At 44.4% G+C, this 26,194-nt stretch overlaps 1 protein-coding gene and 1 long non-coding RNA gene across 5 annotated transcripts; one reads left to right on the forward strand and one right to left on the reverse strand.

The window, feature by feature from the left end:
* Window positions 1-1,823: 1,823 nt before the first annotated feature.
* Window positions 1,824-24,434, reverse strand: LOC135376194 (uncharacterized). Of its 4 annotated transcripts, none has more exons than XM_064608794.1 (11): window positions 24,328-24,434; window positions 22,997-23,134; window positions 22,788-22,878; window positions 22,128-22,229; window positions 20,075-20,212; window positions 19,548-19,649; window positions 18,686-18,823; window positions 17,946-18,047; window positions 14,292-14,393; window positions 10,655-10,792; window positions 1,824-8,205 (listed from the first exon to the last, which is right to left on the reverse strand). In XM_064608794.1, exons 4-11 carry the CDS (start codon window positions 22,222-22,224, stop codon window positions 3,557-3,559), a joined length of 5,466 nt encoding a protein of 1,821 aa, XP_064464864.1. In that variant the 5' UTR covers window positions 22,225-22,229; window positions 22,788-22,878; window positions 22,997-23,134; window positions 24,328-24,434; the 3' UTR covers window positions 1,824-3,556. The 4 variants fall into 4 exon arrangements, with proteins under 4 accessions (XP_064464864.1, XP_064464863.1, XP_064464865.1 ...); XM_064608793.1 differs by having other exon boundaries at window positions 22,788-22,881; XM_064608795.1 differs by having other exon boundaries at window positions 22,788-22,881; window positions 24,323-24,398.
* Window positions 3,439-10,913, forward strand: LOC135376197 (uncharacterized). The gene is made up of 3 exons (XR_010417573.1): window positions 3,439-3,515; window positions 3,632-3,891; window positions 10,590-10,913. It is a non-coding gene; the product is annotated as an uncharacterized LOC135376197 (long non-coding RNA).
* Window positions 24,435-26,194: the final 1,760 nt, after the last annotated feature.

Here is a 26,194-nt window from a genome sequence, read left to right on the forward strand (position 1 = left end):
GCTTGCCAAAAGCGCAGAGGGAAGTCATACTGTGATATTTTCTAGAGCATATTTTATCCAATTGAAGTACTCTACACAATATTTCCTTGTGATCTGACTTGAAACGTTGTTCCTTGAAACTTTATTATGCGCGGGAAAAATCGAAATATTTTGTGATGTACAGTTTGTCTCAGCTACATATGATGGAACGAGGAATGCAACAAGAAAGAGCTATAAGTGTTGTATATCAAGAACAGCTGTTGAATGCTTCGAAAAGTAGTATGCTTTGTTCACATGTATCTTTTCCTTGAGACAAATTAAGTGCGAGTAATTTGTACTTATTATTAATTAATATTATTAATTTATACATTAATTTACATTAATTATACATTATTAATTTATTATATATTTATACTTATTATTAATATTATTAATTTATTTTTGGGCCGAGCTGTAAGTTCGAAGGTTGTAGGCTGTCTTGAGTAAACACACATTCCATGTGTTTGCTGCAATGCACGCCTTACGCAGACGATGTTCGCAGCAAAAAGATCGCGAAATTACCCCAATACGAAATAATATCAGAAGTGGCAATCTGTTTTAGCGAGCTTTGTGCGTTTCGATAGAATAGCGTCCACGCGTATGTGAAAATATGTCCACCTTTGCTGTGGATTTCCAGGTTGTAACGCGGTGCATTTTTCTTGAAAAAAGAAAAAAGGTGTACTTTGACTGAGACATGGGGGTAGATGTTTCTCAACGCAGTCTAAACCTTCTGGTTGACACATCGAACCTATATAATAAGTGAAAAAGTTTGCTTTGTTATCCCTAAGTTACTTATTAGCAGCACTGAGAGAAAAAACGGGTAGGCAGATCACGCTGTTAACGAGGTTCAGCAGCTGCTGTTCGCGTAGAAGCTTCGCTTGTTTTAAAACCGTGGTTCATATTAGCTGGGACACCCTCTATACAAATATTTCTCAGTTTGCTGTTCAGTCCTCCCTATTACTATTTTCTCTTCTGAGAGAGATGAGAGAAGTTTGTGAATGTGTTTGTGAAGCGAGAATAGGTAGAACCTTGCACCTCCACTGTGTTTGAGAGTTTTTTCCAACAGTGTGTTTAGTACTCTCGTATGTAGCACGTGTTGTGTACAAGGCCATTTGTGCTTAGGAAATAAAAATGTTTCACTGATATTCGAAAGCAGTAGTTTCAGTGGTTTTCGCCATTCTGCCCCGGCAGTGGGCGGATAGCGGCAGGAGGGGCTATCGCAGTCTCTGGGCTACACGCATGCTTCACTCCAATACCTCAAAAGACGCACACCGTATCATCCCAGCTTGATCGCTCGGGTGATCCGTGGGAGGCTTGCAGGGACTTTACTCGGGTGGCCAAGTTGTGCGTTTTTCGGAGTTTTTTCGATGATTGGCATTCCTACTGGGAACGAACGCATCGCCCCAATGCGTGGTTCAGCGTTCATCGCAGGTATGGATTTTGGTTTGCTGGACCATTCCAGAGTGGAATTCTCTGCCTCAAGAAGCTGTTAATGCTGCCCATAACTCTTTATTTATGGTCAATGTTATAGGTCTGTTATGCATTGATTCTTAATTTTTGTTGTTATTCTTTCTTGCGTTTTTTTTTGTAATATTGTGTGTTTGACCTACTCAGAATGATACAAATAGCATCACTATTGTATTACCTAAATATTAGAAGTAACGCTCCTCCTCTGCTGTAATGCCTTACGACGCTGCAGAGCTCTTTGAATAAATAAATATAGATATTTCTTTACCAGTTCACTAGATTTTCTACCCTTCTGCATCTCTTGATGACATCTAACTGGACGCATTCCTTGAAACACAGCTCATGTAATCATTTAATCACACGCACACAAATCCAATTTGTGACGGGCATTTTTGAGTCAGTCGTGGATCCTTTACGCAAACCTGGTTTGCGTCAAAGTAATATGTCCTGTAACCTGTAATCATAACTGCAAAACAATTTGGAACCCGTACATTTATTCGGTCGTAATAAAAGTACGAGTGTCTCGCGCATGTGATTCGCTCGACAATAGTTACTTTACACCACTCTGCAGCGAAGCGAGCTATAGTTAAAAATAATTTGAATTAAGCCTTCTCCAATGTGCGAAAACCACTTCATTTCATATACATTTGACACCAAGGGCTGTAACCTTAGGACACGTATATCTAGAGCGTTGAAGCGTACCACTCTGCTAGATGGATTCAACTTCACACATCTTTCGACAAACATTGGTGACAATCCATTACCACTCTAAAATGTATAACATTGACCAACTTTTTTTTAAGAATGCGAGGTTCAATCGGTCTATTACAGTTATCTCCACTCTCTGTGAGATACCCTATGTAAACATAATCACATGCAGTCGTATTCTAGTACTGTTGTATATCATAGCAAACCGTACAACTAGCACATTAGGATTAAACTCACTTTTTACACATTTTCAAATCACCTTATGAACCCACTACGGAACGGCACTTTTTAACATAAGGAACAAGAAGCAGAAAAAAAGTGCCTTAGCTATAATCACAATCACAAAATCACCTACTTTTGACCCTTGCTAATATTTGTGCTTTCTCGGATGAAGGCAAGCACTCAGTATACTGTGTTGAAAGCTCTAGTAAACCTGCAATATCGTCTGCAGAGTTCGTGTCCACTGACAACTCGGTGCCACATGGTACTTAACCACAACGTTGCCAACAATCGTCGGCATCATGAATGAAGGTCACTCAAGCGAGTCCATTTCTCAAGGAAGCTATCCAATTCAGGATCTGACTACTTTGGAGGGCTTGTAATAGTTCCTTGCCTTCATCGTCCTTAGCAGAAACATTTGTATGAGGAAGCAAGAGAGAAATACAATTCAGGAGTTTTGATCTCTTAGTCTCTTGTAGACGCGGGAATTGATCTCCAAATTGGTCGAGTGTTTTACGAAAACACTCATCTACTGCACTGACATATGAGTGGAGAACCATAAGTTTCAGACAAGGCATCTCAGCACATTCATATTCCTTCTTATCGCGGAAAGAGCGCAGCACGTGAAACCCAAGCTGTCGCGCATATTAGGGAATGAGTGCGGAAGAAGGAAGTTCACGATATCAACAACGGCATCGCTTATGCAGGCCAAGTGAAGAGGTGCCCTTTCATACTTGTCACGAAAACTCATTCTAGAGCGGAGTAATAATAACTTTATAACACCCAGGTATCCATTTGAGGCACAGACACGCATCAGCGTTTTTCGATGCACATTGATCACGTCCACTGATGTATAAAAAGGAATGAGAAGCTTCACCACATTTGGATATCCCTTCCTCGCGCTCAAGTGCAATGCAGTATTCTCTCCTTCACCTGTAAACCACACTGATGAATGTGAGAGGTGAAGTTCCACAGCTTCCACATTACCTTCCTCTGCTTCTATTAGCAACTTCGTATTGCCATCGTCGTCGATCATTTCCGTGTCGACATCGTCAATGTGGGGATCATCGGTCTTGTTCATGTCCGACCATATTTGATATAAGGTAACAATGTCGTCATTTCCTACGCTATATTTTACACAATCCTACTCATTGAGATTTAAATGTGGCAATAACACCTTAATGTAATTAATGTAGTGTACTTCTTTTATCCCACGTAGCTTGCTCTTTGCCACATCATGTAGCAGTTTACGGCTATAAGGATCACCAGCGATGACATCTAAATGGAGGAAGAGAAGTTTCAGACACCAAATTTCTTCTTGGAAATCCTCGTTCACCCGCACATGAGCAGAGGAGCTTCCGCTGATCCTCTGTGCATGCCTAGAGTCACTGTGTCGCAAATAAGGCCATAGAGTTTGCATCCTTTTCCTTCTACCACCTCTCGCCCAGATGTACAACGGTGATGAGCCGAACGTTTCAGGTGAGTTTACAAGCGAGTGTGGGATGAGACACCTCACAACGTTGGACTCCGAACTCGACTCATATAGCCAACTTTTCCAAGCAACGTCTAAGCACGTTTCTCCTTTGGAGTTAAGCATGTGCACATTTGTGTGGGGTAGAACAAACGTCACAGCTTTGAGGGAATGAGAGTCAGAAGCCACATGAAGTGTCGTGTTCAGTCTGATCTGATATGTCCGAGTGCGAAGGAGTAACAACTTCATGGACTCCAGATCATCTCTCTTGGCAAATGTATCCATAGGAGATTGTTGACGATAATCGAGAACATTCACTGAGTGATAAAGAGGAAGAAGTAGCCTCACAATCGCTGCATCTCCACTCAAGTGCAAAGGAGTTTTAAGGTCTCTATTTCTGTTGTTAACGGATAAACGTGCGAGGTGAAACTGTGTTGTCTCCAGATTTCCTTCTTTCGCACTAATGTGCAACATTTTGTTTCCATCCCCATCAAGAATTCCCATATCGCAGTAAGGAAGGAGCATTCTGCAAACAACCTCCGACTTTGCGTAAAAAGGAACAGTTCTATTGTTACCGTATCTGATATCATCGAGATCTTCAATTAGCCGAAGCTCTGCAGAATATCTCAAGCTTCGTTCCTCGCGTGATTGTAACTGGTTCATGGTGTCTGTGCTTAGGATTACGGTACTCTTTTTCGGGGACACATAGCTCAGATACACGTCTAAAACGCCTCGTAGGTCGTGTATCACAGCCGTGAATATTGCTCGCTCTAGAAAACGTGTCTTTTCCTCGAAGGTTCCACATGAGCGAATATTTTCGGTAGAGCGTTTCACTGCTTCCTCACTGCATCCGTCACATAATACGTTGAGTCTCTCCCTCACAGGTGAAGTCTCAGTCCGAGAAGGTACCCACAATATTATATGGTCTTTTTCTTCCCATGGACAATTCAGCTCCGCGTATCCAAACGGTGACATTTGAAACAAATCATTCTGGATTAGTTCATCATCCATTGGAAGCCTCTTCAATGTCGCTTCATCAGCATGCAGGGCAGCTACGTGCAATGGCGTCCTTTTGAGCTCATCCACCTGCAACATGCTATTTCTTATATCCTCTCTTTGTATAACGAGTTGCTCAAAATATGAAGCGTCGTTGTTTATTACAGCAGAGTGAAGTGGATAGGACTCCGACGCCAGTCCATCGAACAACAGCATTACACCCTCGTAGTCTTCTTTACCATACAATTCTAGGACTTTGTTCCTAAAGCTCGGTTTTTGTCTGATCTTTGCCTTCTCCAGAAGGTAGTGAGCTGCGAAAAATTCAGCGAAAGTCTTATGAACGAACTCGGGCGTTCCTCCATCGTTAATTCCATTCACAAAGCCCTCTTTGTGAGAATTGTCCGCAACGCCCTTCATGAAATTTCTTTCGGGATCTAACTGCACTAATTCGTCTTCACTCAATAAGGTGTTCAAGGCATCCTGATGAAATATACACTTCATAGCGAGGAGACTATGGTTTGCGTAGAACCGAGATTTCGCGGTGTCGTCCCCTCGCACAGCACTTCGGGGGATGTCTTCCTTCACCTTTTCTTTTCTGTGCACAAGGTGCTTGTACTCGACAAACATCTTGTAAATATGTACAGTGTGCATACTTTCGCCAGCAGAAATGTCAGCAATTTCGAGCAAAGAAGAGTACTCGCCAGACTTCGTAATTTCCCCGCTCTCTATCTGAGCCATCATATGAAGTAGGAGAGGGGTTTCTAGGATTGTCTTGTTTTTCTTCTTCAATGTCTCGTACAGTTGCTCGAATTTTTGCAGAAATGACTCATTGCTGGTCGCTCGAGTTTCTCTTTGGGCCCTATATCTTGTGAGGAAATCCTTCTGGTTTTCATCAGAAAAAGGAACGAGGTCATATGACACAGTGTGCAAGGTATCTTGTACATGGGGTTTAAACACAGTGCGAGTAAGTAGGTACACCTTGTAAACCTTTTTGTTAGCTAGAAACTGTATAAGGTCGAGCACACACTTGCGACATTTCTCGTTGACTTCATCGAAGCCATCCAACATGACTACGACCTCGAAAGGGCTACCATTCTCCAAGCTTTCCTGGAACAAAGCGAACTCCAGCCCATCTTTCTGTACTTGGCACAGATTCGCTAGATATTCCAGAGTAGGCGACGCAGTTTTAACAGATGCCATTCTCTGAACAAGGTCGACGTAGAGCACCCACCGCTTCTTGTCTTGACTTTTTAACCGTGTGCACAACCGAGATGCCAGCACAGTCTTTCCCATACCAGGTGCGCCAGAAACGAGGACGACCTTCTCGGGCACTTTCAGCAACGCTTCTGTAGTATAATCTTCACTCCCAGTCATTGGAAGGTGACTGAGAGGGCCATTTGATTTAGTCCACAGCAGTCCGTTACCCGATTCATTGATGCGGAACAGATGCACTGTCTTGTCTCGGTAAATAACATTCTCTAAGAGAGCGTCGTAGTCACGTGACTCTTGAAGGACCACAAATTTTTGAAAACGCTCTAAATTTTCCTGATGTTTTGCGTCGTAGCCATGAGGTACAAGTTTTGCAAAGTATTCATGCGGACACTTCAGAAGTGCGAAAGCCTCCTTGTCATCGTCCAGTCTGCACGCTTTCAGGTCAATTTGCACAGTCCTTGTAAACACTCGCTCCACATAACAGTTCTTGACAGAACCTTCAAGTTTATGAAGACGAGGTCCCAGGTCAATTTTCTTACATTGGCACAGGTTTAGGAAAACCGAAGTGTCTAAGCAGCGTAAGAAAGCATCAGTATGCATCACATTCGAAAATTTTGAAACATATTCGCCCTGAAGGCTTAACGAAGAATTTTTAAACAATTCTTCTTTGCAGTCGCGCGTGACATTCTCAATGTCTGCTTCGACGATACTGCGAACTTTATGTTTCCCAGCAATTAATGTGTCTTTTGCCACTTGTTCCGTCAAGTACTCTTTGTGTCTGTCTTCCACAACCAAGATGACGTTTGTTCCAGTCACACGGGATACTTCGCTCAGAAGTTCAATAATAACTGGGACGTTTTTGTTTGGATAAACCGTTACAAGCACAAATCGACATTTGTAGTTCACTAACACATGCTTTAGCGTATCGTCCATTTGGTTTGGCTCGAAAAACAAGTATGGCTGCCCCGTGGATTGCACAGTGTTGTGAACCATTATTTCGAGGAGACTCAGTTCTGGACCCGCAAGGACAAGAAGAGGCATATCTTGCAGGTCACGCAAGTCCAGCGGCTTCTCGAAATTGACTTTGAATTGGCCAACACGGGAAGCTTCTCCAAGTCTTGCGTTCTCGTTTTCGATTTCTTTTGAATCTATGGACCGGATTCCATTCAGAATGTATCTCTGCATGTCTGGCATGACAGTGTCCTTGAAAAACTTTAGTAGTTTCGGTGCTTGAAGCTCCAGAATCCTATTTCCTTCATCGCAGCCACATTCGGTCAGTATGTGAGGAATCCGTACAATTAGCTCTCCTTCCTCATTATTGTCGAAGGCTTTCTGGATAAGGAAATGCACATCATTTTTCCTTCCTTTAACGTCGTTCAGAATTTCTTGGTAATCACGTTCCTTCTCCTTGTCGCCGGGGTTATATGGCTTTCCCTCATTCTTGTAAACTAAGGACAGTGCCATGTGGGACAACTCATGAATGAGAGTTCCCCAAACTTCTCGCTTCTCTGTGCTGCCGCAAACACAAACCATTTGTTCTTCAGGATAGGTCAGACCGCGTGTGGAACACCCGCCGGATCCAGTAATCCTCTGAACGTTTTCAGCCGCAGAGTCGAACACTATTTCTAGGTGTGGTGCTGTTGAAACAACTTTGAGAATAATCCTGTTTACTTCATCACTGGAGAGCTGCTTAAACATCTTCTCCAATCGTACACCGAAGTCATCACATTCGGTGGTGCTCCGCGATTTGCTTTTCAGATAGTCGATGTAAGAGTCCTCGTATTTGGTGGTGTAATATTGTTGCCGACGAATTTCAGCTCGTTCAAGGCGTGTGAGACCTTGGTAACACGATGATTCTTCGTCGTCTTTGAGGGAGCATTCGCGCGAGAGTAAGAGACCATGAATACGGAAAGCTTTCTCTTCGACTGCTTTGTAACAAGCTGACTTTTTTGTGACAGGATCCAGCCACAGTTTCAATACAGGCATAGCATTCAGGCACTTTAGAACACGAGCCTCGTCTTTGGCCGCAATGGCTTCGTGCATTTCCTTCCTGAGGTCTTTCCACTGTTGCAACCTTTCCACGTGGGGATCAAATTGACCAGCCGGATAAGTTCCTGTAATTTTGATAAAGAAATTAGTAACCTAAACACATATTCATCGAAGTAAAAGAGACTGATCAAGTGTGACATTTCGTCCGGATCGCGGCACTCGCTTTTATTGTATCATCACGTTGTCTGAAATCTGACTCCCACGAAGCGTTTTTTGCACGCTAAAACGCCTCTCGCGACAAACTCCGTCGCCCAGATACTGCCGCACGCCACGAGGGAAAAATGTCGCCGTGCTCCCAGTATAACACAAACACTGGGATCTCAGTGTGCACGGATGGTATATCCAGAAATAGAACGACACGATGCTAAGGTAATCAATACATACTTATCAATACAATTTGTAGCTGGTCCTTAACGTGTCACTTATTTTCGGGTTGACTATTGCGCTCTTAATAAACTATACAACTGTGCTTGCGTACGAAACAGCGTTCCGAACTGAACTAAGCCACGTCAATGTCTCCGGGTACCATTTTCGTCCATTCCATTCGGTGGTCGTCACAGCGGCCGTCCCGAAGCATCGGTTTTGTTACGACGAGAATGAAGCAGACACGTATAGGAGAACGGGAAAGCCGCCATCGCAGGCGAAAGAGGTTGGTATATCAGACGGTTGTGACGTTGCATGCTTTAATGTTTATTTCTTTACGTTTTACTTTAATATACATATATAAAAAGTACGTTCGCATTTAGCTGGGGATGCTGTCTACGTATATATATATATATATATATACAGGGTGTCCACGCTAAGTGTGAACAGATTTTTAAAAAATACATATAACACTTTTTCCAAGATGAAATCAATTGCAATATAGCATATGCTGAAGGGCACTCCCTAGCAGGGCATTAGCAAAGTCCAAAGGCAATGTGTTAATTAACTTTCATTAATTAACTTTTTAATTAGAAAAGCTACAAAGTTGTCCCAATGAGAACATCTGTTCCTTTCGGTCACCTGATATCGTAGCCGTTTTCAGAACAAAAATCCGTTCGATAGATCGCCCGCAAAAAATTCGTGAAGGAACGCCATTTTTTCTTTATTTTGTTCATTGCGCTTCTTAGAAGACTCGTCTTTCTTTCACCCCCAATGTGAGAGGCAGAAAGAGCACACTATCGCCTCTCGCGTCCTGGAAAAAGATTAAAAGGAAACAGAAAATGCAACCCAAGATAAGGCCAGTTCCGATAGAGTCACCCGATACATTTGTTTTTGTTTTGTTTCCGCAAGTTAAAGCTCATCTTCGACGCATGAGGCGGCACTGTGCTCCTTCCCCCTCTCCCGTTGGGGATGAAGGAAATACGCGTCTTCTAAGAAGCGCAATGAACAAAATAAAGAAAAAAATGGCGTTCCTTCACGAATTTTTTGCGGGCGATCTATCGAACGGATTTTTGTTCTGAAAACGGCTACGATATCAGGTGACCGAAAGGAACAGATGTTCTCATTGGGACAACTTTGTAGCTTTTATAATTAAAAAGTTAATTAAGGAAAGTTAATTAAGACATTGCCTTTGGACTTTGCTAATGCCCTGCTAGGGAGTGCCCTTCAGCATATGCTATATTGCAATTGATTTCATCTTGGAAAAAGTGTTATATATATTTTTAAAAAAATCTGTTCACACTTAGCGTGGACACCCTGTATATATTACAGACACGTCGATAACCATCTATTAAGGATGACAGCGATATTTCGGCGTAATAAGCAGAGTAAGATATGGTAAATACCAGCTAACGAAAAGAAATCAAAGGTCGCATCGCATTCGAAGCCGCATCCTCCAATTGCAGTAAAGTATTGTCTGTGAGTGGAGCTAACGAGTAGAACGGACACAGGCGGTCTCCACGCGGGCAGGTGGGACACTTCGTCATCACGACATATCCTTTCTTCGTATTAAGCGACATAGCGCGCACATCTTACACTCCCTACATTGCATTGTGCGTGTAATAAAATAATAACCATTCAATACGGAATACAACTGCGTCCAGTATCCTATGAGACAGAGAGCACGAACCTCTTCAGGGCCCATTTAAATGAAAAAAAAAAACAGAAAGAAAAAATATACGATAGGTGTTATGGTGGTACATAAGTGTAAAGACAGCAGTGGATTGCTGATCTACGTATCTAAACGGGTCGCGAGACCTCGATAGACGTTGTTAGTTTGCATTGTGCACACAACATACTACCAAGCGTGTAAATTGAGAAAACAACAACAACTAAACTGCGTATTAGGATATAGGTGTGTCCATCATCGGGTCCATAGGGTTATTCGTTCCTTCAGTCTGCGTCGTTAGTCAGTACGACAGTAGGTGCATTGCGGAGATTCAAAAAAATAGTTGGTAAGCGTGTAAATTCTGAATCAAGGAAGAAAAATGTGTCGACATTCTCCGAGTCATTATGTTCCGCGCAGGAATGCCGAGGGTGGAGTACACGAGGACCGAGTGCTGTGCCTCAGTTCAATGGTGCGTAGCTCACCTGGATGCCCTGTGCACTGTTCCAGTTTGTCCTTCAACCTCATCACGTGAAAAGGGAATTCGGCCATGCCAACAAGATCCATGAACTCCTGGAACTCTTCTTCCGTCGAGTCAGAAAGCTGCTGCACATTGTCTAAGCCTAGGGTCAAGTTCAACACTTAAGTTCAACACTTAAGTTAAACACGTTCCAAGTCTCATGAAGACGATTTACTAAATGCGCTGTAGACCACGCAAAGCGCTGCTCTACAAGCGAGAGAAATTGTCGTTTTGATTTATTTATTTATTGGTCATTAGTTAGAGGCCGGCTTAGGGGCATTGCGTAACGGATGTGGCACTGGCTACGCACAGACTTCTAGAAGTTTGAAACCAGACAAATCAACGGTGCGACCTAGGCAATATGAATAGTCAATACAGTCAACTATACAAATTAAGGCACTATAGGTTAATTAACGCAAATCACTGACTCAAACAATAGAACAACTGTTATGCTAAATAGAACACGTAGTGGGCATATACAAACTTAACAATACCGCAGCACCACGCCAGTACAAAACACTTTAAGGTGGTCAGGTAGAGACGCGCCAAACGAACACAAAGCACTAGGTGAAACAGACAATGTCACGGCACAGAAAAGCCTGCTTGTGTACCTTGCCTGCCTGCAATGAACCTCGAGGGAATAGTCCAGCCTCGAAGAAATGCATGTCTGTGCTCGAGTGACTGTTATAAAAAATGCGACGGAAGAGACCTCTTTGTTCGCAGAGCTCAGGTATAGGAAGGGGCAGATGGGCTTCTACAGCGAAGACACTACTGTTATTGTTGTACTGATTTAAGAAGAACCGATAGGGGTGACCGGCAGATGTCTTATCCGTGCGTGGTTTCATTTCACAGAGCCGCTCATGAAGGCAAACAACCTTGGTCTGCCCGGCGACCGCTGTACCTGACAATGTGCCGCTTCGGTGCCGAGTCGGACACAAAGCTGAAATATTACCCAAGTCGGACTGCAAATCCTGTGAATCGAACGCGTAACAAATCATGCAATAAAAGACGCCGTCGTCGGGAAACAAACGGACCTGTGAGGTTAGGTCAGGTGGCAGGTCATTGAGAAATATCGAGAAAAACTGCAGAGTTCGAGGTAGCTCGTTACTGTAACGAAGTTCCTTTTTTTGGTAACTTCTAACTTAACTCGGTACTTTTGCGCCGTGGTAACTTTCAGAGGAACTCGTTCCTTTTTCAGGTAACTTTGCCAAAGTAAGTTAAGTTCCAAGTTACATTTAACTCGCTTTTCACTCACGTCCACATATTTTCTTGCTTTCTCTCCGGAGCCTTCATGGCATTTTTTGCCATAAAATGTGATATTCAATCAATGCAGTGTCTTATTCAGGAAGTAGGAACGACGGCCATTGAAATGAAGCTGAACCATTGTGCGCCCACAGGGAGGAAGATGCGCGTTCAATGGACCTCTACCAGAGAAACGTCATCATGACATTGGTAGACAGACTGATTAGAAACCGAAACAAATCGGAAGGAGAGGCCCGTGTTCCACGAACGTGCACTTGCTCGCTACGTCCCACTGAAAGAAAAGCAGGACTGAGGGTCGCATCCCTTTAAGGGACCATATCGTAATCCCCCCCAAGACCGTGGCTTTCGAAGGCAACCTTGTTCACGTCTAGCTTCGCGAGAAGTTCAATTCTACCAAGTTTTTAGCGCTGTCCAACACAATGATGTCGTTTCTTTACAAACAGGGAGAGCTCTATTGTTGGACATAAACGAAAACGAACTAAGCGTGTTGCACCCCTACACAGGCAACACAAGTTCTAACTCAACTGCTCACGCGCGCTGCACCTGCGTAATGCTATTTTGTTTCCGAAGTAACTTGACAAGTAACTCGTTCTTTTTTTTAAGTAACTTACTAACTGCGAGTTACATTTCAGACTGAAGAACTGAAGAATTAACTTAGTTACATTTTGCATACGGTAACTTAACTTGTAACGAGCTCTTTTTGACAGGTAACTTCTCAATCTATGAGAAAAAGAGCTGCGCTGTGACTGATCCCTGGCGAATACTGAAGAACACGCGGGCAAAGTGCGACGAAGTGTTCACTGTGTGACACACTGTCTCCGACTGTCGAAGAAAATTTCAGTCCAGGTTAGAACTGCAGTGTTGGATATTGAGGCTCGTTCATCGAAGAGACCGTGATACCGTGATACGTGTGATACCGTGTCAAGTGCCTTAGCAAAATCTAGGGACACTGCAGCCGCTTGGAGGTCGAGTGAGAGATGATCGTATAAGATTGGGGACAGTTGCGTCTGACAGGTATATCATCTTCTAAAACGGTACCCATAACAATAGAAAAAGCCATTGTTTTCGACAAAAGTTGTGACATTTTTAAAAATCTTACGCTCCACCAACTGGCGAGACAAGCTTGTGATAGAAATTGGATTGTAATCGGACGGAGACTGCTTGAAAACTGCTTTGTGTACTGCGACGATCCTAACCAACGCACCACATCCGACTGAATTGAGACGGTCTCGAGTCGAGAGACTGTATCATCGAGCATAGGAATTTGTCCGATTCATATTTTTTTTGTATTTCTCGGTAGCTTTGAATTGATGACAGTAGTGCTAGAGCTCTGCAAGGGCAAGCACCAGCTTGCCAGTTCCAGCTATAATCTATACGGTTAAAATTGGTGACAAAAATTTCAACCACCCGAGGGGTCCACGTGGTTACAAAGCGTTTCCTCCTAATGAACACGAGTTCAAGGTTCAAGCCGCGCCGAGTACGCCACGAATTTGATTCCAAGGTTACTTGATCGTCTTCCTCTCCTATGGACTTTAAATACGAACAACCATGAACTGATAGTCCAACTCAGGTCGTAAAGAATCCCAGGTGAACGCATGTCTTCAGAGGTCAGACCATCTCTCTTTGCGTGGACGATATCACGGTTCTATGGCACCCTAATTGATTCAATTACAAGCTATTTCATGAACAGGAACAGTATATGTGGTTATCCTAACCTTATACAGGTATGCAGGGTTGGAGTTGCTTTTGGAACATGTTCCTTACACTGGACAGCTAGATGAATGACGTGTTCTTGTAACACCACTTATACATCGTTAGAGATTTGATATTTAGATACCTCTACTTTAACGAAGATATCTACCTCTCCCGCGAGACTATAGGAGACGACGAGAGATGGACAGATACAGGGGTCTCAGGGCTATCGTCAGGGGTGTGTGTCTTCAACGCCCTTCTTTTCCATCTACGTACCATTGTAGTGTTCTTTACTCTCGGCACACCGTAGATCGTATACCTGTTGACACCTTAAACGTATATGCCGCTCACAGTTGACTTCCCTTTGGCTCGTTTTGCCCAATCGTCTTTCCAAAAAGTCGAACATTATTCAAATAACTCGGAGACGTAACAAGGCATACAGGCCTCGTATAAACGTTCGCGCCATTTCAAATCCGAGGCATGTGGCCGCAATATACCACTTTTCTACCGAGGCTGACTGCGGAAAAATCGTTAGGCGAATCGTTCAGCGAGCATGTCCAAAAATATTTATCCTGATCGTTAAAAAAACAACCGAAGTACCTGTGAGCTCGCTATATTTGGTGACACGAAGTCGCTTTCTGGCTCACCTTTCTCGATGAACTTGTCGTAGTAGGTGAGGAGATCCGCTCGCTGAAGCAGTTCGTGAACTTCACGCTCCGACTCGTTTGAAGGAATGGACGTCATTACGGCTGCAAAGGAAGTTCAGTGTAGGCGATACAGACACATATGTCTGAGTAGTGAGATTTTAAATTTTCAGCTAAGATAAGATAAAATCGACACGCTAGCATAAAGGAATACGTAAGCTATACTGGACCAGAAAGGGGAAGGACATAATTAGAAGGGGATGTAACACTTGACCCCCTGTTACGCGGTTCATATTTCAGCGAAGGTTCTCCCGTACGATGAGGGCCTGTATACAGAGTTTCACAACAAAGGGTAAGAGACGCGTATTACATCGTTTGTGCGAATCTCGAAACGCAGCTGGCTCTGAAATGCGGGAGACATGTCAGTCAATAGGGTTTGTGAGCCATCGTGCATATCTTTCGCGGCTGACGTCCACGTCCTTAAGGGAACCAGACCTATAGCAACCTACGGCCATCGCGCTGTTCATTGACAAGATAATAAAACCATAGGAGGGGCTGAGGATTTCTTTTTTCCTCTGACTTGTGAAATGGATGAGGAAACATCTGGGCCCACCGTTTCACTTACTTTATTACCTTCACTGTATTTCTTTTGCAAGCTCCAGAGAAACACTCGGTCATAAAATGACACAATGACTGATGTAACTGGAGCCCACCTGACAAGGAAGTCGTGCGTATAGGTTTTGAGACACAGGACTGCAACACCCTTGGTACCTCCCTACGTGATCGGTCATCAACACCCTTTCGCTCACGCATGCACCCGTTTTGCCGTTCATCCAGGCGCTATCCCCTGGGGCCCCTACTCATACCTACTCCCTACTACACAAGTGACGACCGGAAGTGAGTGCCGCGTGGCGTCCTTCCTCCATTTCAATTCCCCAATTTCCCGTCCCAAGTTCAGAATCCCTGTTGAGGCACATGCCTTTAATAACCTCAACCTGTACGTGCTCCGAAGGGGCCGTAACATCTTTTGTGGATCGCGGATTGTTCGTGAGAACGACTGGAATAATTCGAAGCATAACGGGCGGAGATTGAAGTAAAGGAAACGTAAAGCAAAATACGACTGATTTACAGTGCCAAGTAACACATTGCAACTATGTATATACTCAGCCTATCACTTGGGAATCAGAAAACACCGCACGTATACAACCGAATTCTCCTTGGCCAATACGGACCGTCGTGTATGAATACTACCATGGAGTGCCAGGAGCATGTACACGAAAAGTGAGTCGCTTTACCAGAACCCGGGATTTCTCCAATTACATGAATGGCCTGACCACTGTTTGAGTGCGTTCTTCAATCTTTTCAAGTGAAGGGGCTTTCTGGCCATGCCTACGTGCTCGGTGAGTGTCTGGAAGTCTTCGTCGGTTGAGTCACAAAGCTGCTGCACATTGTCTTTGCCTGAGAACAAATCCAATACCGAGGTTAAACATCCGTAGCTCTGTCCGTAGTCCGAACGAAGCTGAGAGCTGACGTTGACTTAGAAGACCGCACTGATCTTTCAGTTGAAGACATTTTAGAACTTTTAAAGTTATGCCTCGGACAAACCTTCTTCCAATTCAAGAACAGGTTCTTTAAACAAACCGACGGATGCCCCATGGGCAGCCCAATTTCAACGACCATTGCCAACTTAGTCATGGAGTTTGTTGAAGACAAGGCCTTAGAGGACGCAGGACAATTCATCACCTTTTACAGACGTTATGTTGACGACACATTTGTGATTATTAAGAAGAATTTCACCAACACATTCTTTGACAAGCTGAACAGCATTCATCCTAACATCCAGTTCACGTGCGAGGAGGAGAAAGAGAAAAAGATCGCCTTTTTGGATGTCCTCGTGCAAAGAGACCCGTGCGGAAACTTGAAGACCTCGGTTTACAGAAAACCGTGCGACACAGGTCAGGTCCTGCATTATGGTTCGGGGCACCCTCTTGAACACAAGCGATCGGTTGTTCGTTCCCTGCTTTCACGTGCCATGAAGATCCCTTCAGATCATCAGACAAGACATGAAGAAATAACAAAGGCCAAAGCGGATCTACGAAGAAGGGCATACCCCGAGCAATTTATCTGTGATACATACCACCGAATGATGAATACACGCCCGGAACAGGCGGAAAGTAGTCAAGAAAGACCCATGTACGTTACCATCCCCTACTTGAAGGGTGTGTCAGAACCAATTAGACGGGTGCTCTCCCAGGTGAATATTAAAACTGCATTTAAGCCCACGACAACACTGAGGAACGTACTAAGCCACCCCAAGGACAGAACACCACCGGAAGAAGAACGAGGCGTTGTATACAAGGTATCTTGTCAAGATTGCCCTGCCGTGTACATCGGAGAAACAGGAAGGAAGACACGAACAAGAATGAAGGAACACAAGAAAGATATCGAGAAATCAGCAACAAACCCAACAGAACTGTGTGAACACGCGCGCAAAACAGGACACGTGTTAGACCTTGACAACCCATGCATTCTGGCGAAAAAGAACAAATGGGGGGTGAGGAGACAGCTGGAGTCATGGCACATAAAGAAAACAAAAGAAGCTATCAATCGACAACCAGGCCCCCTCCCAGAATGCTACGCTCCTCTTCTACGTAAATACCCGGTGACGACCAGGACAGCGTCATTCTGATGATGGGACCCGAATGGGACCCGAAACGTTAACTGTATTTTGTTATGTTTGCTGAAAGCCGGTGCGGTTCAAACTAGTAAAGATGTCTACTCCCGGCAATTGGACTATATTCAGTTAAACATCCGTAAAGTGTCCTCGGACACATTAGACACATCCCTATTGTAGAAGGCCCTACCAGACCTGGAATACGAATTTTTGCCTTTGTCTCGCATTAAATAGTTTTATGATGACCTATACTATAGGGCTCGTTAACCTCTGCAATCACAAAGACCCTATTTTCAGTCTTTTTTCATTCTTTCTCTTCAAGAGATGTGGAAAACATTTAGACCCATTCTAAAATAAGCATTCTTAAATTACATCTTAGAATGGCAAGAAAGGCTAAGCAAAGAGCACAAAATACGACAGGACTAAACATTTCTTTTCGTGTTCCCTTCCACTGGAACTTCAACTTTAGAGCTTTCAATTTTAGAGCTTCAACACAACCATCCCATCATTCTAACATCTTCAGTGTTAGCTGAGCATGCCGAAATTATCAATCTGTCAAAGGAGATTTATTCGTAATAATAATTGAAACTGTATAGAGAGCTAGCCTTTTTAATGTTTAGTTGCATCTACACGGCTATATGGTAAAAGTACGTATATGAAAAACACCCCGAGGGCCCGTTTTGGCTGGGGGCGTCCACCCACCATGCCGCGCCCTCTGCCAATTAGTGAAGCGTGGAATTTTTGTGGCGCGCTCACAAAGGTGTACGAGCTGAAATTTAGCGCTTCTTCAGCGCAGGAAGAAGACCTAGCATTCGGGACAGAATTAGATGACGGCTTAACTCTCTCTATCTTAACACTCCCCTCCATCCCATATTTCGCCTTTCACCTCCACCAGCCCCACCGATACACACGCCTTTGCAAATGCAACAACATGCCTGGATTCCGCTAGTATTCGATGCACATAGACACACTTTTTAACTCACCCAGTTCGATGAACTTGTCATGGTAGGAGAGAAGATCCGCTCGTCGAAGTAATTCGTGACCTTCCCCTTCTGATTCGTCGGCCGCACTGGATGCTACCGCGACTGTAAAGCAATGTCGACTGTTAAGCCATCGATCGACATCCACACAAAATCATAATTAATTGTAAGATAACGTGAAACTCCTATCACTATCTTCATTTAACGATGATCAGAGATAACACTACAGAGTGATTGATGTGGCGACAGCGCGTGTGAGAATAGAGTCCCAAGCAGCACAGTGTACTGAAAGTTGAGTGCAATAGGGGTGGACGGGTGGGTGGAAGGCCTTGAACAGACTCGTGAAACTAAAGAACATTAATAAGACACATACCGTCCACCCCTATTGCGCACGACTTTCACTACATTGTGCTGCTTGGGGTCAGTTGTGCGTAGGCTGTCAGCATTTCTATCTCTCAATTCTATATTTCTATGCAATCGTGCATGCAGAAGTCCAGTACCCCCAAATGACCTATGTGATAATCTGCTTCAATTTGAAATGTTCTTCCATCCAATTAGATCGATTACGTATATTGCAGAGATAACAGAAAATAGGTCGTCAACTGCTTGGCTCGTAATATTGGATTTCTGAACCAACGAAGAAAGCCTTCCCTGCATTCAAGGTGCCATTATACACGGTACCGAAAGCTTATACGGGATACACGAAGATTGGGTCCTTTCTCCCCGTTTGGTTCTTCATTTACCTGACGGTCCTGTCCACTGGCCCAGTGCTCTCTTCAGTCTCTTGACGTGAAATGGCTTTGTGGCCATATCAACAAGGTCAATCACTTCCTGGAAATCCTCCGCCGTCGAGTCAAAAAGCTGCTGAACATTGTCCCCGCCTAGAGACAATTCCAAAATGGTTAGGTTAAGGTTCCAAGACACGTGACTCCGTGCATTATAGAAGTAACACTAAAACACACTGATGTGGATTATGTGCGGCTACAGGTGGTACAGCAGGCGTTGAAAGGTGAGCGAACCCTATAGGGTTCGCTCATTCCTTCGATATTCCTATAGGAATATCCCGAAGAGTTGCGTCAACCGTGATACACGGCGGTGATCGCGCTATAAAATCAGACCAGCGTACAACGTTTTCTGGACGGAGAGACACCGAGGGTTCCGCGGTGGTGACGACCCTTGAAGCTTATGTTCAAGTCCAGAATTGGAGTTTTGGACCTCTGGACCTTCTGGACCTAGACCCCCGCCTGGTTTCGAGCACACTCAAGCGATACCGAAACCACCGTAGTGTGTCGCTACCAGGACCACCAGGGCCACCTGGAGTGGCCCCTCAAATCTCGGCTTCACCTCTCAGAGCAGTAGGGCTCCTCCTCTCTTTCCTTCCCCAATGCTTGTAAACAAGGTGGGAGTCAAAATACGTATTGCGTGCTAAGCGGATTTGCTTTTTCTTAAATATAATCCCTATCTTTCTCTTCTCCAAACAGGCTTAATTGGTAGTGGGTACGCTCTGAATCATGCGGCCACCGTCCCTTGTCATCACATGTACACGCACGACTAGCTTCCCTTTAGTATTCCGCGTACGCATCGACACGGCCTATTCTGACTCACCTATCTCCATGAACTTGTCGTGATAGGAGAGAAGATCCGCTCCTCGAAGTAGCTTGTGAAGCTCCCCTTCTGCACCATCCGCTGGAGTGGACGTTGCTGCAACTGTCGTTTTTATTCTTAGATTCAGACGCACTTTTTCATTGTCGGAAACGACTGAAGGGCTAATGAGGCGGAAACGTAACTGTCGGTTGAGGAAGCTCTTTAGAGAGGAATGCAGCCGCTTGCAATTCTACCTAACTATCCTCCACTTCTGCCAAGTTATGCAGATACGGAGAGCCAGGCGTTCCCACAAAGGCCTACGCGATCGTTGCTTCCATGTAGGAGATTCGTGCACGCAATTAGAATCATTAGAAAGACTTACGGAGATTGCAGAAAATAGCTCGTTAACTGATCTGCTTGTGAGGCCGGACTAAGGCCTAGTTCAACGAAACGCCATCTTTCTATACGGACATTATGTACTGCGCACGCGTGCCAACACACGGTACATGAAGAGACAGCCTTTTCTTCAAATTTAGTTTTCTATTTACCTGTGTCTGGTTTCCACTCTGCCAGTGCTTTCTTGAACCTCTTGACGTGAGGTGGCTTTCTGGCCATATCTACCATGTTGATCAACTCCTGGAAATCGTGTCCGCTGGAGTCACGAAGCTGCTGCACATTGTCCCCGCCTAAGGGCAAATCCGTAAGTGAGGTTAGGGTGGACAGATGCCTTATCAAGACAAGTAATTCCATGCGTTGTAGAGGTACCAGTGTCATTGTTTGCAGCCTTCATCTTCGATATCAAAGATTTATTTATCTGGACCGGTGTTTTCTTTTCTTCTTTTTTTTGTGGACGGAACAGTTGCCTTGTGTTTTGCCAATGCACTGACATGTGGATCCGTACTCCAAAGTGCATAGTATTGAGGTAATTGTGTATATATATTCCAACAGATTTTTCTCTGATTCCTAGTTTTTAGATCATGAGGCAACCATCGTTGTACTTGAGAATATGCAAAGAGTACTGGAAAGTAGCTGCTCTTAGTAATATAAAGCACTTGTTCTCAGGACTTGAGGCTTCTGTTGTAGGGTATTTCACTTAACATAAAAAAAAATCGTACGAAAAATATATTTCCCCAAATGTTAAAGGGATCAACGCTATGTATATCTGGGGATATTTTTTTCGGTACTTCCGAGAGTATGCGAGTTTTTAAATCCCGTTTATTGAAAGGTACTGTAAAGCAGTAGACAAGCATGATATGCCGGTGATATGTCTAGAGATTTTGTTGCTTCTAAATACCATATGCATAACCACACGACCGACAACGCGCTATAAATATTTTTAATTTGCCATGAAAGATGCGGCATAGTGGAGCGGTGCGACGCATGGTGTCAAACAACCCCCTGTACAGCGGGCAACACTGAAAATTGGTATTACACAATATGACATCGGAACTTTGTTATTTTAGTAACCATATTATTAGTTTTCCTGTCTACCTATGCATTCTGAAACCCCTGTTAACAGTTTAACCTGTTAACCCCTGTTTTTGCGAAGTAACCCAGTGCTGGTCGCTCTTCGATGGGGGCTCTCCGTACTTCTCTGCTGCGCCTGCGCGCTCCTTTTGTTCGTGGCCTCTTTCGAACGAACAAACTCTCTCTGTGAACCTCTGTGAACCTCTGAACAAACAAGTCCCTTCTTGAACGTCTGACACTTTTTGTCAACGGCTCAGCATTTCATTTCAATTCGCTTATCCGTTTATCCTCAGATGTGGATCGTTGTGTGGATTGCAGGGGCGGATTTTATGGTGGATTGTTATGCCGGGCCCAGTGTTATACGCATGCAATGTGGTTGCCGCCGTATGTGTCAGAAGTACGGATTCATTTCGAATACCTAGTACAGTGTTGCCCGTAATCTTTAATTGTAATTTTCTAATTAATTGTACTGTCGATTGGAATGAAACTTGCACAGTATTTGTCCTGGTGGCTTGGACTACCGAATAGCCACACTAAATGACATTTGATCGGTGCTGCTTTACAGTACCTTTAATATATAAGCTGTTTTCGGGAGGGGAAGGTCACCAAAGGAAGCTACAAAGCGGTGCAGAAAATTACACCATCGATCTTACGTACGCGCTTCCCGACCCAACAACCCATTTAAGCGGGTCTTCGGTTCCAAGGTGAAAGTTGTCTTTGCAACATATTTCTGCAAATGAATTACGTCAATATAAACACATCCCTCAGTGTAGACAACGTTGGCACGCGATAGTTTGTACTGGGACCTTTGCCTCTTCGCGGTCGTAGAAAGAAAATAGGCATTCTAGTAACATCGGGGTTTGCCTCGAAAGGGAACTCTGTTCAAGAAGTACCTTATCATTCGTCCTATACTGAGAGTTACTCAACTTTCGCTAAACCCCATCGCACGGGACAGCGTATTTGGCTACAGTCTCAGAGGAGGACGTGACCGACTCCTGCTCGCATGGTACAGGGTTTCGAACCCATGACCTCGGCAGCGGTCACTCCCGACCTGTTGGCTCTGCGTGGTTGACGACGAAAGTGTCACGTCCATGATTGACGTGCCCGGTGATACAAAGTTCCGTTTTGGCTCACCTATCTCGATGAATTTGTCGTAGTAGGAGAGAAGGACTGCTCGTTCAAGGAGTTTGTGAAGCTCCAGCTCTGATTTATTTGTCGTAACGGTCGTCATCGTCTCTGCAAAGTAGGAAGGTTTTTCAGAGTGTGGTTCACACACAGGAAACATAGCGATTCAAAAGATCGCATATCTGAGGTAAGATGAGCATTGCAAATGATGAAGCCGTCTGGAGTTAATCTATAGAAGGAAACGAGTCTTTGTACTGCCTATACTGCGTTATTTACGCGCTAGTGTGTTACACTATATATTTACGTTTGTTATGTATCTCTCTTTCCATCAAGTTGTAAAAAATACAACCAGTCACATAACCGAAGTAACTTCAAATAAACGATTTGCGGGTAACATATCCAACGAGTAAAATATTTTCCGCTTGGATTCGTAAAAAATAAAGAAAACTACTACACGAATGACTATCATCTGATGAGGACTATTTACTTCACATCTGGAGTCCAGACAGTCCCTTTAAGGAATCTGTTCTATGTTCAAAATGTCTATCTAGCGTCAAATTATACGCAACAGATTCCAGCATACGCGTTTTTACTTTTCTTTTTTCCGTTTTTTTTTTTTTTTTGTCAGTCGGTCGTTTCTGGTAAGTGGGAGGCTCTGACGGGACTTACCTTATTGCGCGTTACAACCGTGTGCAAGAAGGTGACCTCCCTGGGAGCCCTCGCTGTGATGGCACGTGTTGACGGGTGGTTGATCGAATACCTGCTACGGTAAAAGAAAACGTCAAGGCAATGCGGGCTATGGTCCCCGTCAACTATGTTATCTGGCTGAATGCAATACCACACAATGGAGCGTATAATAGTACTCGAGTCTTACAAACCTTTTTCTTCAGTACTTTTTTCAAGCACCAGGTAGATCACGTGTCAGTCTTTGTACCCTGCGCTCATCGTGCCCTGGCTCCGCCGAACACTTCAGTTACGATCGTCGTCGATGTTCCCACGCCGGACCCATGGCCCACCTGCAATGTGCGATGTGACTTACGAGACATTCTCATGGTGATCTCGCATGGTGTGGTCACAAGTGCGGTGTAAACTGTGTTGTCTCACATTCCATACAGGGCTTGCTGCATGCTTTCTAACAACGATTGGCGTTCATAAATTCATGCTCGTCACTGCGTTGTGTTGAAGATCGCCTCCACAACGTATTCATAAAGTGTCCGTAGTCTGACTTTTAAATGGCATGTCAGTAATGTCATTCAGGGTTAGTTTCACCTACAGCAGGGTCCTACCGGTTTAACATAACAAAAAAATTTATTTTCTGTCGAATAGAGGACCATCAAGGGGAGCTATAGGTTTCAAAACTGCACAAATATAAAAATGTGTATTATAATATGTGTCAATTAAGCTAGAAGGGGAAAAGATTATATATTACAACGTCTATGTGCCCTATGTGAGCTAGTCACATCACGGTGACTAGGAAAGAGATAATTATCTCTTTCCTAGGCTCGAGAGGGTACTTCACGTGATGCCTTCATGGGTTCTTATCGTCTTATCAGTTGTTTTTCTGCCTGCGGACCACCCAAGGTGACCTTTCCTAGCGAGGACATCATTAAATTTACACTTTATATAACAACTTATGAGCAAAAGTCGCCAGCAATTGTTCAGAAAGACACCACCACACACGGGAAGGGATGGCGCAGGGAGATTGTTTCCCACTGCGGATGCAACAAATCGTGTTGAGACGACAAGGTGACAATGATGGGCGAAGTACGCAGTTATTTAGGGATGGTAGCATTAATGACGAGCGTTCCAATTAACCGCAACACAACCACCGAGAAAGGAAAAAAAAGGCAGACGGCACAAATAGGTGGGAATTCTGAGCGACCATCGGTGAGAGTGGCGCTTTATATTAGTCCAAGGAGAAACAAGGGCACGCTTCGGTGATGCTTAGGGAATTTAACGAACCATCTTTCCGGACACAGCGTACGTTATTTACTGTGACGATACAATTTAATAGATAATGAGTCGCATAGGAGTAGCAGGATAAGCAAAGACAGGCGCAAGAAAATCCCGCTTCTAAAAATACGCTATACAGTTCATAAAAAACAATTTGCCAACACAGTGAGAACAGTAAAAATAATCGCAACCACACAGTGAATCGCTACAACGCAGCATAAATAATATTGAGAAATATACGTATTGGGGACCTCACCTCACTTTAGACTTGCAGTGATGTTCAGTTGAAGAGATGGAGGTCCATCGATCACCTGGCGGAGTCTGAAGCGACGCATATGGGAAACCTGCTTCTGTGGAAGGCAGATAAGGCGTTATCTTTCACCGCGCCTCTGTTTGTCGTGCGAGTAAGTGTCGCCTCCTGGTGTGGGAATGTGGGTTTAGAGTAGCACTGAAGGAATAGAGTTACACCACTAAGTGCAAGAAGCACGTAAATCATAAATCGTCGCTGAACTGGTAGGGTAGTATATTATAGAAGTACGACATAGTTTACTATATATGATAACATTAAAGTAAATGTTGTATGGCATGTAGTGAACTCACATTCATACTTTGTGCATTGGTTGCAAGAGCAGAGATGACGTCATCGCGTATGGTTGCTTCGGAGCAAGTACCCTACACTCGTAGAAATGAACTTCACCACATAGCACGCTCCTAGCCAACCATAATCCCGAATGACAACGTTCTCGACCCTGATTTGTTTAAAACCACAGGAGAGGCCGGCACAAACTAGGCTCCTCCTCCCGTTTTCAACAAATCTAGGACGAGAACGTTGTCATTCGGGGTGGTGGTTGGCTAGGAGCGTGCTATGTGGTGAAGTTCATTTCTAAGAGTGGAGTAAACGAAGAAAGTCACTGAAAAGGTTAGCCAGCTGTAGGACCGGAACTTACGGGCGTGAAGGCGCGCGGCACCCAAGGGGAGGCGGGGCCGGGAGAGGGGGCGGAGTCAAGGGAGGGGGGCGTGGTCACGCTGGATGATCAGGATTGTGAAGCGCCTGAAAGAGAGTCCGGATCTGCAGTGCTAGAGAGCGCTCCGTGATAGCCGGCACGGCTAAACCGCCCCGATCACGCGTGAGATACAGCTGTGACCTCCTGACCCATTCAACTGAACCAGCCCACAGGAAATGGAACGTGTTGCGAGTTATGGCGACCCGAATGACTGTAGGTGGCAGACATACACTCTTAAAAATGAACTTTACCGCATAGCACGCTCCTATCCAACCATCATCTCAAATGATGTCGTTATCTGCCCTGATTTGTTGAAAACAGGGGGCGGACGCCTTTTTTCTGACAATTATGAACAGCATAAGTGTTACAGAAAAGGCGTGCGCTCCCCGTTTTCAACAAATCAGGGCAGATAACGATATCATTTGAGATGATGGTTGGCTAGGAGCGTGCTATGCGGTGAAGTCCATTTTTAAGAGTGTACGGCGGCGAGGAACTCGTATTGCCAACTGTAGGATGGGACAAGCGTAAGCTTACCTGTTGTATTTTCCAACTGTTTAATTGATATTACATCAGAGTACATAGGAGCATAGTTTCCATTACGGGAGTCTGGGCCCGACTGACGCGTTGAGCGCGTGTTACACTGTGTATCTTCTGCTTCTGGTTGGTGTGGTCGATCCGCTACCATGGGCTCTGGAACAGCAGAGTCATTTGAAGTTAGTCTGCGGTGTTCTTCTCGAGCGTTTTGACGTTCGCAGGCACCCGGTTTCAGCTGGTCGATGTGCCGGCGCCAGATTTTGTCACCAACCTTTACTTCATAGGACAATGGTCCGTAGCGTCTGAGGACAAGACCAGTGGTCCACTTATCAGTTCCTCTGTAGTCACGAACAGAAACATGTTGTCCCGGTTCAAAGTAACGTTCTCTGGAATGTCGGCCATATAAATAAGCGTAGAACTTCTGTACTCCCCAGACAATGGCTAGGGCCTCTTTGTCAATTTGTGAGTAGTTCTTTTCTTTTCTCGAGGAAAATGCGCTTGGCCTTTCCGTCCCATCGGGCATTTCGTGAGAAAGAACTACGCCGAGACCATGTGGTCCGGCATCACAAGCGAGACGGAGTGGTA

Source organism: Ornithodoros turicata, unplaced genomic scaffold, assembly GCF_037126465.1.
Source record: "Ornithodoros turicata isolate Travis unplaced genomic scaffold, ASM3712646v1 ctg00001055.1, whole genome shotgun sequence".
In the NCBI taxonomy this organism is placed as follows: Eukaryota; Metazoa; Arthropoda; class Arachnida; order Ixodida; family Argasidae; genus Ornithodoros; species Ornithodoros turicata.